Source organism: Pelobates fuscus, chromosome 2 (genome assembly GCF_036172605.1).
Source record: "Pelobates fuscus isolate aPelFus1 chromosome 2, aPelFus1.pri, whole genome shotgun sequence".
Lineage (NCBI taxonomy): Eukaryota > Metazoa > Chordata > Amphibia > Anura > Pelobatidae > Pelobates > Pelobates fuscus.
The window spans coordinates 74,154,549-74,171,651 of NC_086318.1; the positions used below are offsets into that span (position 1 = coordinate 74,154,549).

Genomic DNA, 17,103 nt, shown 5'->3' on the forward strand with positions numbered 1-17,103 from the left:
TCTTTGTACATTTATAAAGCATCAGCATATTTTACAATACTTGTAAATGCAGTTACATTTTAAAAATCCAATTACACAACATGCAGATTTTTTCCGTTAAAAGAAAATATTAAGAATTAAGCCATATCGGTAATGGCTTTAAACATTCCCTATCATTGCTTTCAGCCTCATTGCATATGCACGCCAAGTCAAGTCAGAATAACATTTCCTTATGTGCCTCTAGGCACTCAATCTTTACCACTCCCTTTTTTTTTCCTCCATGCTTTTAACACACCCTGGTGAAAAACATGAAGAGATGGAGCAACGCAACAGAATTTGGGAGAGCCAAGCAGTAGATCTGCACAGTTTGAAGCTCTGACTCATCTGTGTTCCCAGAATTCACTGGAAACCTGTTTCAATTTGTTCAATTTCAAATTACTCATTTTTTTACCCTAGAGAAACAAGGCCCTGGGAAGAGTTCACGAGGAAACACAGACTCACCCCAGAAGAAGGATTGGCCGTCCAGCCCAGCTCTGCCGTCGCTGTCCGAGTATCCATTAACGTCTCTGCAAAGAACAAACATTAAGAGTTAGATGACAAAATCAGCAAGCCTATCAAGTAAAGGGGACATTAAATGCAATACATTTAGTTCTACCTAATATAACCTGAATGAGAGACACACATCATTAAACAATATCCATTTTATTTTTACAGTTTATTACCGATGCAGAGAGTAGCAACAGTTATATTTTATACAGTTACAATTTAGATTATTGGTGAATGGTTAATGAATGCTGTGGCCTATTTTCACCATATATACCGGTACGTCTTGTGTCAATTATTGAGAAGGGTTCTGGGTTAAGGGTTAATTTGGTATATGGTTCCCACTACCTTCACACATGACCCCCCTGCATGAGCCAGCTTCAGCAATCTATCTTTTACAAAAATTCAAATTTAAGGTTTAAAGTAGCCGATCTGATAACATACTTGACTTAGCAAAGGGTTCCAGTTCAACCATTTTATCCTTAAACTTGAAATTCTCACTTTAGTAAAAAACCTGGTTACTCGTCAACATGTCAGGATGAGTATATGACTAAACCCTTCAGATCCAGGTGTTTGTGGCTGGCTTTATACAGCTGGGTGAGTGTTACTCCAACTGAATAGCAATGAGTGCCACTCCCGAAGGGGATAAAAAGGCAGACTGATAAGAAAAAAAAAAATATATATATATATATATATATATATATATATATTAAATATATATAATCTAGACACATAACTGCAATACAGCTATGAAGATAAGACTTGTATGATGTATAACTGTCAACATTCTGTAGTTGAAGGGACGCTGTAGGCATCCAGACCACTTCAGAACTCCCATCACCCTTAACCCTGCAAGTGTAATTATTGCAGTTTTTTATAAACAATGGTATATACAATGGCAATAATGTCTACCAGTCAGCCACGTGAGGGACTTCCGGGTTCTTAGACGACTTTTGGTCGTCTAAGCGACTCTGTACGTCCTCACGCTATGCATGCGGACCTCCAGCGTCGCCGGAATCCCCATAGGAAAGCATTGAATAATGTTTTCATATGGGGAGGTCAAAAGGAACATGCACAGCCATTGCCGCGCATGCACATTAGATCTCCCCCGTCTCCGAACGTCGGCGGGGAGAGGCGTGGGCAGAGCCTGACCCAGCACCGAGGAACATCGGTGCTCGATTTAGTTAAGTGTCTGAAAGGGTTTTAACCCCTTCAGCGACATGGGAAGGGGGGCGGGAGAGAGGGGGGCAACTCCAACGGGTTTGTTTTCCTGGCACTAGAAAAATCCCTTTAAACGAACAGGAAATCAAAAGAACGGATCACATTTTTAATAATATGCTCACAACCTTTTACATATTACATAATGTGAAGGTAAGGACACTATTACATTTTGATTTATTCAAGAAATTGCCTTTGGATCCCGCAGGGGATCTAGAGTGAGGTTGGCATTTACTCTGGACCATGCCCGCGGACATCACCTTCTGAGAGGTCCACAAATGTAGAAGTCAGGGATATTCAATTTAGCTTGGAGTGCCACTTACCTGGAGTCTAGAATCTCAAAATTTGTCAGAGTAAAACAAGAATAGTTCATGGTGTAAAATGTGAAGAATACTCCATTCTTTTTCCATTGGACATAAGATAAGTCTGGGGGCACTGTAGATTTTGCATAGACCAGTTTGAGAAGCGTTGCTAAATATTTACATTGTGCAAACAAGGGCCAACCAGCCTCCCTATCTAGAAAGGAGTGGATATCTTCAGTAAATGTTAAAAGGATAAAACTTCTATATTAGTGGACTATCAGAGACTCTTTAAAACCCAAAGGAAACAAATTACATTTAGGGACATGAAATGATGCTTCGTGTACACACGGTATGAGGCTATATCACTACCACCAGTGCCTCAAAGGTCTGTGGGCATATATGTATATTTGTCTGCAGGGCATATCTCACCCCATTAAACTGTTTAATATCATTTACTTGGGTGAGTTATAATAGAGTGGTCATTAACTCAAAGGTTAAAGTTTCCATCAAAAAAATAATCTGCTTTTTATACCACCCTGTTTGATAAGGGTGAAAGGGGAAGGGTTAGATTTTATAGGGCCAACATTTTCCCCCCAGTGCTTAACAATCATAGAGCGAGATTATTTAAGAAGTCACCGATAATGTGAATTGTTTAATAATGTACGTTTCTTCAAGGATATTAGGAAAACCGACAAAAAAAAAAAAAAAAGAAAAGAGAATTTTAGGCAAGTCTAAGCAAAGTGCAGGGACAGTCCTAAATAAGCTTCATAATGTTTTATTATTCAATCGAGGATGCCTAGCAGTCATTGCTGGATGAGGTCATACAAATGGACCAGGGATGTCAGTTTTGATGCACTGATAATGCAGGAACTGACTGAGTTATGGATTTCGATTATGGCTGGCAAGGAGCAGAGAAATATGGTTCAGTGACTCCCATTTCATTATCACTCTGCACATCACTAACTCCACACTCTCTCTTCATTCCGTCACTTGGCACAAGCGGTATGCAAGAAAAACCAACAAAATAAAGTGTGCATAATCTTGTCATCGGCATGCGCACTTCAACTTCAATCAGAAAAACAAAATCGCTCTACCATAGGCCTGCACTATCTGCACCGTTGGCAAGCACAGATATGTAAACACACACACACAAAAAAAAAATAGATCACATCTTCCAAATCGTTACAAAATGTCCCATTACAAATGCTGCTATACATGCAGCAACCATAGTTCACATTTAAACTATGAATGCCAATTGAGTATGTATACTTTAAGGCTGCATGTTCTAGCATTTTCTGTACCCGCAATACAATAAAATGTATAAATAATGATCTATATACATACATACATACATACATACACACACACACACACACACACACACCCATATGCCACTGAATTGGCAGAACAGTACAAAATATAGAAAGCAATAGGAGATATAGTGCCTGGTCATTATATAACGCACACACACAAATCAATATAAATGGTTCTGGCAGAACCATTTGGGACATGGACAGATTATTGGGATCAGAACCCAAATATACTTTACACAAATATACTTTACACAAGAATCACTGCCACACTCTATAGAGGTTATGAAGCAATTTATTTTTAATGATTTGAAGAATAGAAAAATAAATAAATAAAAATAAATAAATAAAATAAAAATAAAAAAAATCGGCTTATCCCAGAAGCAAAGGGATGCCATTATAACGCATTAGTTTTACTTCCACTTAACCAGTCTGCCTCTGTCCAACAGTGGACAGCAAAGGTCTAAGCCCAACACTAGCCCAATCAGTCATCCAAGGCGTCATCGGGAGGCAAAAATGTTGGCACCTATAAAGTAGATTTTTCCTAAGACAAGATAGTGATATAAATCATAAAATACAATTTGTCATGCTCTGGCCAGATCATAAAATCAGAATCTCTTTTATGCCTATATTGCTTAAACACTTGGTGCAGTAATAAGAAGAAGTGTGGTCTTCTTTGTTTCAGTGAAGAACAAACACATTCGGTGATGTGATCATTAAACCAGTAACTGTTGGAAATGGACAATGGAATGGCTCATTTTAATCCAAAATAGATGAACTGCAAAATTATGCATCAAGGCTACTTTTCCAGGTCTGATTATTTGGCCCCAAAAAATGGTCATTGTAGACAATTCCTGGCTTAGCGATTAACCATATGTGGGATTGGAAGCCATTTTGTCTATGTGGTAATAAACGTGCAATGGTGTAGTGCAATTATTATGAGGCCTGCCTTCAGGCAACCTGACTCTCAGCTTCTCTATAAATGAATTGCTTATTACCAGCAGTAGACTATTGAAATTGTCTCCAAATTTCTTTCTGGTGACGTATGCATTGAGTGCCAAAACTCTAAATTGCATGTGTATTGATTGTATAAATGCATAAAGGCTCACACACCACTCAGACACTCAAGAGACGGGTTGAAATATCATTTTCTGTGACAAATACCAGGGATTTAACATTTCCATTGTTTAGAACTGTTGACTTGTGCACAATGCACAAATTGTAAGTGCTTTCTTCCCTGTCCTCTATTTGTTGATTATCTCACCCCCACTCCTCGGTGCATACAAAGCATGGTGGGGGGGTGGCTTTAAGATTCTATTCCCCCATTTTTCTCACTAGCTCTGCAGTTTTATCTGAGCTGCTGAGCATAACAAGAATACACTGGGGATTAGTGTTAGCTACATTTACCTGTCACACAGATCTGCTCCTGCAAGACAAATGAGGGGTTTTACACCACTGCCTGTTTATTCCTACATTTCGTTCTCTGTCTGTGGCTGTCTATTTTCGCCTCTCCTGTCTCGCCCTATTGTTCCCCCATCTCTCTTTATATTACACCTTCCAGTTGGCTCTCCCTAAATATGTTTAGATTGCAAGCATCTTGATCTACAAGGTAGGTGTATGTCTGGAAAACAAGACACTGGTGTACAGGGGGAATTTTCTTTTTTTTTCTCTTTTAGGGGGGTGTACATATTAAAGGTACAGAGGCATGAATTACACATAAGGAAAATAAAAATGTGTGTGTTTATGCATCTCATTTTTCTCGCTGCCATTTTTATAATGAAGTAATAAATTTAAAATAGATGGAAGCGTACTGACAACTACAGTCATTATTCTGTAATTTGTAAAAGGACTTGACATTTTCACATTTAAATACAATGTACCAAATAGTTTCTATTGGCTATTTCTTCATACATTGTAACGGTGGTATTTTTTTTTTATTAAAAAAAAAATAATAAATACATATATATATATTTGTTTTTACATTTTTTTTTCTATACATACACAACCTTCATATATATATATATATATATATATATATATATACATACATATACACACACACACACACAACCTGCATAAGTTGTAAAGATTGTATTTTTATTTAAAAATTATTATATATTTATTTGGTTTTAATAAAAAAAAATACAACCTTTATAACTTATGAAGGTTGTATTTTTAGATAAATATATTTTACAGTTACCAGTATGTTAATATGGCTACTCTGCCAGCATTGATTAGGAAGAATACTATCATTTCCTGCAGTCGCCTTGCATCATATTCTTGGATAGCTATTCATAAAAATAATAAATATGTACATATAATTAACAAAAAAAAGCTTAACCACATTAATAAAAAAAAAAAACTGTAAAAAGTAATCACAATTAAACAGACACATATATGCATTAAAATGCCGAAGCTGATGGGAGTCCACACTAAAACGGCAAATAGCAGAAGAGGGACACATTTTATTATCAGGGCCAAGAATTACGACTGCTGCTTGGGAGAGTGACATCCAATGATTTACCCCTCATGTCCCAGGAGAACAGAAATGTGATTACCTGGATAAATTTGGTGCAAACGCTCTCGGCAATGGAGATCACTGGACAAAACTGTGATTTGACTGAATAGAACAATGTCTCCAATGGTATGGCCGCTATCAGATTATTGAGCGGGTCTCTAATGAGTGAAACTGGCATTAGGAGTTAAACACCTGGTTAATGGGGTAAAATATGGGGCTCCTGATAGGTGTAGCCTTTTCCTTTGCTTCAGTTTAGTAGAGGTTTGTTTGTTTTTTGTATATGTGTTAAAGGATTATCTATAAGATGCTTCAAAATAATGGGGTTGCATGCAGCACGTTCAGCTCCTTTAAAGCTAATTTAGAATGGAATGCCTGACGCTATAAAATATATATATATACACACACACACACTGTATAGATACAGAACATAAATAGTATCACAGTTCTGATAGCACTGCCATTGCGTTTACAATAATAAAAATAATAAAAAATAAAAAAGCAACAAATAAAACTGCCTGGTTAAGATCAAATAAAAACAATTGTAGCAGATGCCCTAACTGCACTCGTATATACCCTTTACTGGAATTTGATTTCTGTTTAAAGTCAGAAACAGACCGCAAAAGATGGCACGAGTATGGGCAATACATAAGGATTGGTGACAATATTGTTCTGTTTTATCCAAAGAAACCCTGGGTAAAGGAAGAGGCATCACTAAGGGTAAGCTGGCAACCACAGTTTGAGGTACAAAAACAGCAAACAGTCAGATCGGCTCCATGTGCTCTAATTATTATCCGAGTGTCATAGACTGGCACGCAGTAGCCAGCTGGCAGAACACCACGGCCTGCAGAGCCTAACATAGAGGCAGAGATGGGATTTATTGTATTCATTTTTATTAAGGGTGCTTTGCAGAGATTAGTAATTACACATCCATACAGCCAGAGATCCAATGCAGACTTACAGCCGATGCCCCTGCGGCCAGAACTAGAACTTGCAGGTGACATAGATCAAGGCCCATTCTACAAATTAAGGAAGTCCAGATGGCAGTCGTAAAAATTGACAATAAACAAAATCAAGCGATGTCAGCGCTGAAAATCACTTTTCATCTAAACATGATCAGCGTTGGCTGCAACAGGGTTCATTGTACTTGGGAAAACAAAGATGATGTATTTCACTAAGCCATTATTGTACGTTTGAACCCCCAGCATAACATGGAACAAATAAATAAAATGAATGTATAGATGGGGGGGAGGAAAGAATGTGAGTGAGTATGCGTCATCTTTTAATTTATTTTTATTTTATAGTTTTTTTATTCCTACAGGAAACCCTTTTTTATTTGATACCATCTGTTGAAATGGCAAGCATACATCAATAACTGTTCCTGGAAAGGAGTGCCTCCATTTTGGCTCCCTGTCCAAAAAATTGTTATAAAGTTTTGTCCTTTGCACCAGTCAGTCAGCGTGATGAGACATGCCTCTAATGCAACGTGTGCCCTGGCTGTGCAAAGACTTACGTAGCTGGGTTTTGGTTTTAGTTGATTTAAAAAAAATAAATAAAATAGAATATTACATTTTATTTATTAAAACTGTATTCATTAATTAATACAGCATCACACTGAAAATATGATACCTAATGGGTTATTTGTAGTGTTTTTCAAAGAAAATGGTAGTTCCCCTTTAATATGGAAACGACAAAAGACTTTTAACCCACAGCAGTAATATAACAAAATACTCTATATGCTCACACACAGTAGAACACAAAAAGGAATTTCCAGTCTGTTTGCTGACATTTCCTTTTACTTTCTGGTAATTAAGCACGTTTTGTTAATCATTGCTTTCCTAATGATCTTTTCTGAAAACAGAGTAGTCCCTACGGTCACAGCTGCAGGTGATGATCGGAAATGACAGCCATACTATTACTGGGTGCTTTCCGAATAGGTCTCATCTTAGAACTCCCAACATTAGCAGGCTATATCAGTCTTATAGATATGACCTCATGCAGGGATACATCAGAAGTCACCGTTCCATTTAACCCTTCCCTCACTGGAACATTCTCACCTCTAGGTTTCTAAAGGATGACGACTTGAAGCCAATCTTTACTCAGCATTCAGCGAACCTGGGTTTTAGAATACACAGACGTGGCCTTCCGCGTTTAACCGATATGCCTCGGAGGAATGTATTGAGGAAAAATATGCTTGAAATAATAAAAACGAGATGCGTGTTTTTGATTTTATCTACTCTATTATGATCCAAATTTTATTATAAAAAAATTGAAAGAATTTTGTGAGGTTCTGCCTTTAGCTCCAAGGAAACCAGAATAAATAGAGCTAACGTCTGAACGGGGATCCTTTTGGTAAATACGTACCAAGTTTAACCACTGCTGAGCGGTGCAGTTCTTAATGGCTTGAATAGCTAAAAGGGAGAGTAAGATTATTATTATTTAATTTATGAAGCGCCAGCAAATTCTGTAGCGCTGTACAATGGGATCACCAAAATGCGAAGTGACAGACTTGGAACCTCTTTTAAAAGTAAGAAGCAGTCTATAAGTATACATTTAGTATGCAAGCAGCAGCTCATTCACTTGAAAAGGAAAAAAAAAAAAAAAAAAAAAGAAAATAGGAACAGCTTGCATAAGGGAATAGAAGATGCTTATAGGTTTCATTAACTTGAAGTGAGTAGTTCCCATTCATATATATTATTCCCAAGCAACTGAGTGGCTGTATAGCACATGTGTGATCATTCAGTCAGTCAGGATTGGCCAAGAGATCTCAGCCGTAGCATGTGCAACTGTCGGATCACTCCAGGTAAAATGAAGTATCTGTATGCAGTAATGCGATGGATTAACTTGTCACGGAATAATGGAAAGTGTGCTCACTCTGTAGTGTCTCATTCAGTATTCAATGCCATATATATATAATTTACATGTATACACACACACACATATGATGTCTGTTTGGAAAGTATCTAGCCATTTATAATATAACAAGAACGGTTTGCCCAATATCGATGTAACCGGGCAGCCAAGGAGAGTGGACTGGATTGCGCATGCGTGAACAATGACGGCTTCACTGTGCTAGTCACTGGGAGCGCTAGACTTCCTTAAGTGAGCAGGAGTACTGTGTGGTCATCACATTCAAAATAACGGAGCAAGTAGAGCAACGAATCTGCATCAAATTTCGCATTGAGCTTGAACATTCCTCCGTGGAAACTATTCGGAGGATTCAGAAGGCTTCCAGGGATGATGCAATGAGTACAGAGCAAATAAGAGTGAGGCACAAACGAGTCGTCAAAGATGGTCAAGAATCTGTTGAAAGATTTGACACCCTGTGACTTCTGGCTTTTCCCAAAATTAAAATCACCTTTGAAAGGAAAGAGATTTCAGAGTGTTGATGAGATTCAGGTAAATACAACGAGGCAGCTGATGGCGATTCCAACAAAGGATTTTGCAGGGGGTTTTGAATGGTGGAAGAGACACTGGGAGAACTGTGCGAGGTGCCAAGGTGCCTAATTTGAAGGGGACTGAGGCATCATTGTCCTATGTGCATGGTTTCTTGTATCTTAAATCTCTCTATTTTTCATATTACTTGGCTGGATACATTCTGGACAAACCTTTTTTATATCTATATCTATCTCTATATCTATCTCCATTATATCCATTTATCAAAGATACCAATAATAGGTATATTGTGACGTTTTGTAATTTCAGCATTCTTTAGATGTTGCACCTTGCGACTTTTTCTAAAAATTAACAAACAGCAGAGATGAGAAAACACATTGCTGAAACTATTGACAAGACTATTGATTCAGTTTAAAATCTGTTATAGAGTGAGACTATACTGCAAACCTTGTGGTTAATAGGTAACCAAGAATACTACGGGCTCAGCAAGAAATATCTGCAATGAATTCAGGAGCATCTGCTACACTGACATACTTATCGGCAACTTATAAATTGTGCAAATGTCTACCTAGATTTAGGATGGTTGATAACAAGGTACACCTGTCTGTCTAGAGTAGGGGTAGGCAACCTATGGCAGGTGTGCCATTAACAGCACTTGAGGTGTCTTTGCACGGCACTCAAGGCTGCTAGAGCCAAACAGGATCTGGCCTATCAGGAGTCCCAGTGAAACTACAGATATCTGCTAATACGAAAAGGTGGTGAAGGACAATCCTCAATTTATGCATTGCAGCACATGGAGTAAGTGATCTCAGATCACTTCCTCCCAGCACTTGTGAATGGGAATCCACACTGTAGTAGAGCAGCCAGCAGCAGCTATCACAGCTCCTGTCCTTGAGCTGTATCTAGCTGGCCTGGTCCCCACTGGAACACAGGGAAGCCACCCACACTGCTAGATATACACAGAACTGCAGAATAACCCTCCCCTCGTACAAATAATGTGAACAGCCCATACACAAACATACACATAATCTGAACAAACTCAACACCACTAACAATCCACATACATGCACACAACCCCACTCCCAGCCTCTCACATGCAATACACTAAACAGCCCCTCACATGCACACACTACCAAACACACAACGTGACATATCCATCCACACAATTCTACAAGCAGCCCCTATACACAGCCCACATTCATAGGTTTCATACACAACACCACTAACTACTCACGAACATATACAATATCATAGCTCATATACGCACAAATACAACAATACAAAGCAACTGCAGTATAAATAACAAGCAGAATACGGCAGCATACACACCTCAATTTAACAAAATAGGACCGGCACGCTATGGGACATCACAGTGCTGCTAAAAGGTTGCCTACTCCTGGTCAAGTGTATAATTACCACCCCCACTTACGACTCAATTAATACAAAGAATAATACAAAAAATTAAAAAGGATTGTAGCATAATATTTAGACAGCAAGTGTATTATTACTATTGTGGTCATTTATATAGTGACATGTTATATTTAGTTAGCTTCCAAGTATATATTCTGCTGACTTTAAATGATTTTAAAGACAATGTTCCTAAATTGTATCACTATGAAAATGTGATCATTGCACAGGCTAGAATGGGGTCACTGTCTTAACTGGCAATTGGGAACAATTAACGTAGGAATGGTACATTTTAGTCCACAATAGCATTGATGCAAAAAAAAAAAAAAGCCAAATTGAAGAATTCTTCCATTTTAGTTAAAAAGGACTCAGAGACAGATTATAGCATTAGGAATACAAATCTGTTTTCAGGTGTGCTCCTTCCATTTGCGATAAAACGGGTGAAAAAAAAAAATGAAGGATTTACCATTTTCCATCACAAGGTTCCCTCTCAACGTTACAAAGGAGGCATGGCCTTCTCCACCAGTGCCCACTCCAATGCACCTCGTTGAAGAGCACTGGGGACTTAAAGCACATGCATGGCGAGTACTGCGTGAGCATTAAAACTTTACCATAGGAATGTATTGAATCAATGCTTTCCTATGGGACTTCCATGTGACGTGACTGAGTTTTACTCCAGGTCCACCAGTTGGCATCCAGGCTTCTGAATCTGAGCTACAGGAAGCGCATAGTGCCACCAGGCAGGGGTGTCTCTGTTTGGCTAGAGAGGTTAGCCGATGCTCTAAGTCAATCAGTAGCTCCTTATTGGTACAAAAAATGTACCTTGCCAACCCGTGACAATTCTTCACATTTCCCAGTCCAACCCCATTTGATTTAGAAATCCCAAGATTTGGAAATTCTGAATTTACTGTGGATTGCAAAATAAATTTTCACTTGTATGTTTTATTAAGCAAATATGCTTTTTTTTTTTTGCTTGTTTCAAAGCTATTTCGTGGCATTCTGGATTATTCTGGTATTTTACTTTATTTTAGAGAGAAAAATACAATAATTTGCAATACAAAGTAATACTTTCCCCTTTACCTTTTACCTTCACAATCCTACACACAAAGGGAATTTACCTTGGGGACAATAATGAAAATATAGCAGCAGTAACAGACTGCTATTTTCCCCCTATTAAAAGGTGGCAATATCACAAAGCCTACAAGGTCAGTAAGAGGTCTATTCATTGTAACACAGGAAATCAATCAGAAGTGAAAGCAATGGAGCTTGAATAGAATTCTTATTGTATTGTTTATTACACAGGCTCTGGGCAATCTAATAGCAGTATATCAGTTGGAGTGGATAGCCTGCTTTTAACGCACGAGTCAAACAGAAATAATTGTATGATGGGTGGCGCTAGAAAATGAAGCCTTCTTTGATTCATATTGCACCAAATTGACAGTGGAGGAGAGAGATCTATTGATGTGAGACACAGACTTTGCCTATATTGCTACAATATAACATGAAATTCCCAGTAGCTGCTGATACAGCAATGATGTACTCCAATATAAAATGGAGGACATGTCTCAGCCAAGTCTGGTCCTCCCTTTTATTAAACCCTTAGTGACCAGACCGGTTTTCAATTTTCTTACCATTAAGACCCAGGGCTGTTTTTACATTTCTGTGGTGTTAGTGTTTAGCTGTAATTTCCCTCTTACTCATTTACTGTACCCACACATAATATATACCGTTATTCTCGCCATTAAATGGGCTTTCTAAAGATACCATTATTTTCATCCTATCATAATTTACTACAAAACAAATTATAAAATATGATAAAATGTTTGTTTTTTTTAAAACACACTTTGTCTAACTTTGACCCCCAAAATCTGTTGCGCATCTACAACTACCAAAAAACACCCATGCTAAATAGTTTCTAAATTTTGTCCTGAGTTTAGAAATATCCAATGTTAACATGTTCTTAGCTTTTTTTTGTGTGCAAGTTATAGGGCAATAAGTACAAGTAGCACTTTGCTATTGCCAAACCACTTTTTTTTACATAACCCTTCACATGTATATATATTTTTTTTTTTTTTTAAAAGACAACCTAAGGTATTAAACTTGGCATATTTTGACTCTTTTCATGCAACCATTTTACCACCAATCTATGACAAATTAAAAAAAAAAAAATATTGGTGATTTATTTAGCACACATAGCAATTTAAGAATACATGTACTGAGAACTTTAAGGGTTACTGCTAAAGAACACCCCAATATGTGTTCAGCATCATCTCCTTATTACAACAGTACCCCCGATGTATAGGTTTTATGGGTTTTGCAAACTTATAGGGGTCAAATGTAGGGCTTTTCCATGTTTGCACATTGAAATTTGACAGATTGGTTTGCTGGGCCTATGTTGCCTTTGAGACCATATGGCAGCCCAGGAATGGGGAAAATTAACCCCATCATGGCATACCATTTGTAAAAGTAGACAACCCACGGTATTCAAAATGGGATATATGTCCAGTATTTTTTAGTAGCCACTAAGCCACATACGCTTGCCAAAGTTAGCGTTCATATTTGTATTTTGCAATTTTTTTTACCCAAAAACTGCACTTTTGCTGGTGATTGTATCCGCATTATGTCCGCGGTCGGAAATGAGTTAAAGGGGAGCGGTCAGTTCCTTGGATTTTAAAATTGTGTTTACTTATCCCCTAAATTTAGCAAATATGTGTTTGTAAGGTCTGAAAAATAAAATTACATATAAAACTCCACACTGCTGTCCTCCGACACCGTGCCTCCATCTTGGATCCATGGCAATCTTTGCTACTTGCTTTGCTCTTTTGAGCTTTGCATGAAAAAGGGTATCATGAGAAAAAAAAAATTAGCTTTAGCTCAATTCTATCTATACACTGTGCTAGCGGTTTTGCAAGGAAATGTATAGATTTGGAGAAAAATTATTTAAAATAGGTTTTTCTCCCATCTGTTTCTCAAATCCTCAGCTGACACTCAATGCCGAGGAATTTAGAGACAGAACAGAAGAGACCTCCGTCCCTCTGCTCTCCACCCTTAGCAAACACAGCGCATGCACTCTACTTGCTCTGGTAACTCTGGCCCTGGAGTATAGGAATGGAGTCATGGGATGTCCCTTTGTTCAGACACCAGCATACTGGCCATAACGCCAATGTAGAAGATTCAAGGAGGAGGTTTGTCCTGTTTGGGGAAGTGTCCAGAGGAGAAGCGTGGGTAGACCAGAGGTTGGTACAAGGAGAGCACAGCTGGTGAGCTGAGGGCCAGGTAAGTGGTGAGAATGTCCCTTTAACGAAAATGTAGGTGTAAATGTCACTCCTGGCTTTCAATCAATTCCGTTAGGAACACTTGTCAAGAATGTATTCATTGCGATTCCGGAATTTAAAGTGAATTTCAAATTTCAGGCCACAAGACCTGAACTGAAAACAAAGTGGAGTTAGAGAGAAGTTTTTCAATCAGTTATTTTGGTTTAAATTCTGAAATTCACCTTGAAATCCAGTCAATTCGCACTTTAGTGAATTCACAAAAAAGTTAGTTTTTTTTATTCCAAAAAGTAAGAAGCACTGAGCAGGCTTACCTATACATATGTATGCACTTAACTTTAACAAACATTAACTACTATAGTCTTTAGTGTTTGAAAAGTTTAATCCACTGCTTGTATAATAAATATTTGAAGTAACATTTAAATAAAAGTCAAGTTATTTCCTCCATGTCGTTTATTTTAATTGTCCGCATCCTTATCCAATTAATGACACGGAATCCAACCATTCAGTAAGTTTACTAGAATAATGTACAAGGAGAAAATTATAGGTGGACTGTACCTTTAACTATTTTTACTTGGGGCTTCCTAGAGTAGTACAGTAACCCTTTTCAGTATTTTCAGATTGCTAATGTTGCATGATAATATTGTTTACTAAATAAAGTTACTATAATCATGCGTAACAATGTATGTACACCCAGTTCTACTTTTCCAAGAACCTACATTTGGCAATCCAGCAGATAACAATAACCCCCACCCCCAAAAAATAAAAAAACGAATTTAATGCGTTCTCCAAAACATTTCTTATTGCGAAAAATGTGTAAAGCGAAACGCGGTGTCCCATAGGAATGCATTGAAAACCAGTCAGTCAGTTCTGGAGGTCAGAAAAAGTCAAAATGAGCTGGCATGGAAACCAACCCACAATGCAGAACACACAGTAAAAGGCATGCAAACGACAAAGCTCAGCTCCCTACCTTTCCACAGCTTGAGAAATGCACCAAAAAGTCCCAAAACAACTGCAAACAATTTCCAGAATAGCTCTAAAACTTAATGCAAAAGCCGCACCCACAGGCTCCAGCATGCAGTGGGCGGTGCTATAAACCTCCCAGGTGCAATGCATCCTGGGGAAAACTTGCTTTGTATTGCGAGTGTTTGTAGTGTTTGTACAGTGTTTAGTGTTTGTAAACCGAGGTCCCACTGTATATCTTGCATTTTCAAGTATCCACATTAACTGTTTCAGTGTCACAACTGACAACATGCACTCAATGTGCATGCACAACATCCTCACCCGTCAAATGTATGTTTATATTGCGAAGGCAGCTGATGTCAATACCAACTGCCTTTGCTGACTGGTGCTCTCGGTCTGTACCGGTCCTGCCTACTGGTGGCAATGTACTATTGGCTTTGCTGTAGTTTTGTTGCGCTGATGTGACTGGCAGACACTTTATTTCCTCAACAAGACTGCCTTGTAGTGCATGCTAAAACTTGGGTTTATCCCGGAGTTAGAGATTCCAACACTCTCTTATAGCCAACTTTCTGACACGATCTAAACTTAGCTATCCCATTCCACACTTTTGGTTTGACGTGACACTGTAGTTGTCTCTGCGTCATTCTACTGCTGCCAAAGTCTCCCTTTCAGCAGTATTACCACCAGCATCTCCGCCTTAACAGGAAAACGTAATTCTGCTAATGCTTCTGGTAGAAATTAGAGGCTAGAGCCGCTGTGTTGAGAGTAACTAAAAGTTAAGTAGTAGTTAAAACAGCCACCACCAAAAGTTTAGATTAGCTTGTAAGGTCACAGGCTATCTAACCAGACACTCTGTATAAGAGAGCTGATTGAGCAGGGCCCTCTTTACCTTTTTTGCACTAGTCTGTCCATGTTACTATTTTTTGGCTACCTAGAGCCTGACAGGTGCTGAGGCCTGAAGGCACTGTTACAAACACTCTCCAACTTGGACATTTATTTCATAGTGACATGACCATCAAAGCATGCCTGACAACAACCAAATAACCCACTCAAACTCTTTCCCCACCGTGAAATGAAAACATCACACCAAATGTAAGGGGAAAGGACTTGGCCACTGCTTTATTTCAAAGAACAGCTATTGATTTTCCCTTAACCCCCTCCAGGCAGGTTTTATTTAACACAGTTTGGTTCCTGCTAGATTACTATAGCAGGTACCCTCTCTCCCAATGTGCTCAGTCTTTAGCCACCCATTTTATCCAGGTGCAGGTCAGGGCACCTTCCGCTGCTGTGCCAGTAGTAGTGCATGTACTGCCACTGCTAGTGTGTCCACTGGATTTTCTGCCAAAAAAGTCAGTTTCAAAAAATATTAATAAAATATTTAGAAAAGCAAGTCAGTGGCTTTCACCGATTGCAGTATGACAATAGATAAACCTTGAAGCTTGCTCTGCATGATCACACTGATCAGAGTCTCTCCTTTCTCCTCCTGCCAGGATGTTACAAGGTGAAGAGATCCATTCCTAGGGATAGGACATTGATTGGTTAGCTCAGTGTCCTTCTTGGTTTGGGCAGAGAAAGCATAGGAAAGAAGCAGGTAAGTATGAAATAAAAAATTTAAAAAAAATAAAAATATTTTCTGCTTTCTTCCGCCTGCAGAGTGAAACTCATTCAAAAGTTAAAGCTATTGAATGAGACAGTTGTTTCAAAGTGATGCATATCCCTTTAGATGCAAAGAAGCCATGGAGTTTAAATACAAACACATTTTTTTAAAAAAAAAAGGCTTTGCTAAGACACCTCCTGATGAATCAAATACAATTAAAGAAAAATCACTGCATCAGACAGCTAAGTCTGCGTACAAAATGACTTATTTGAAAAGATTTCTAAACGCAATTGTAGTACTAAATCAGCGCTCTTTCTTGTTTAACACTATTTAACTACCTCTCTAAGAATACCTAACTATAGAGACTATCAAAAATGTATTAAATAAAATAAATAAATAAAAATAATAAACAGAGAGAACTGTTTAAAGAAAGGTCACATAAAATAAATTATACTACAAGCAAAAAAGGACTCTTGCCGACAGGAATTAACTGCACAGCAATGAAGAAGCAACAGACACACTCTCACTCTGAGGGACACTACTGAAATTACAATCCCAAATCACTGACTGACTATAGCTCAAAAGTCACAAAATGTTCCTT

At 38.2% G+C, this 17,103-nt stretch overlaps 1 protein-coding gene across 2 annotated transcripts in view; it reads right to left on the bottom strand.

The window, feature by feature from the left end:
- The window catches only part of EPHB1 (EPH receptor B1), a 249,680-nt gene that overhangs the window by 168,247 nt on the left and 64,330 nt on the right, over positions 1-17,103 (bottom strand). For both annotated transcript variants that reach the window (XR_010086583.1, XM_063442245.1), the window contains exon 2: positions 481-545. Coding sequence is in view for 1 of the 2 variants with exons in the window: in XM_063442245.1 (XP_063298315.1) it covers positions 481-545 (65 nt within the window). In the remaining variant the exon portion in view is untranslated. The remainder of the gene's footprint in view (positions 1-480; positions 546-17,103) is intronic.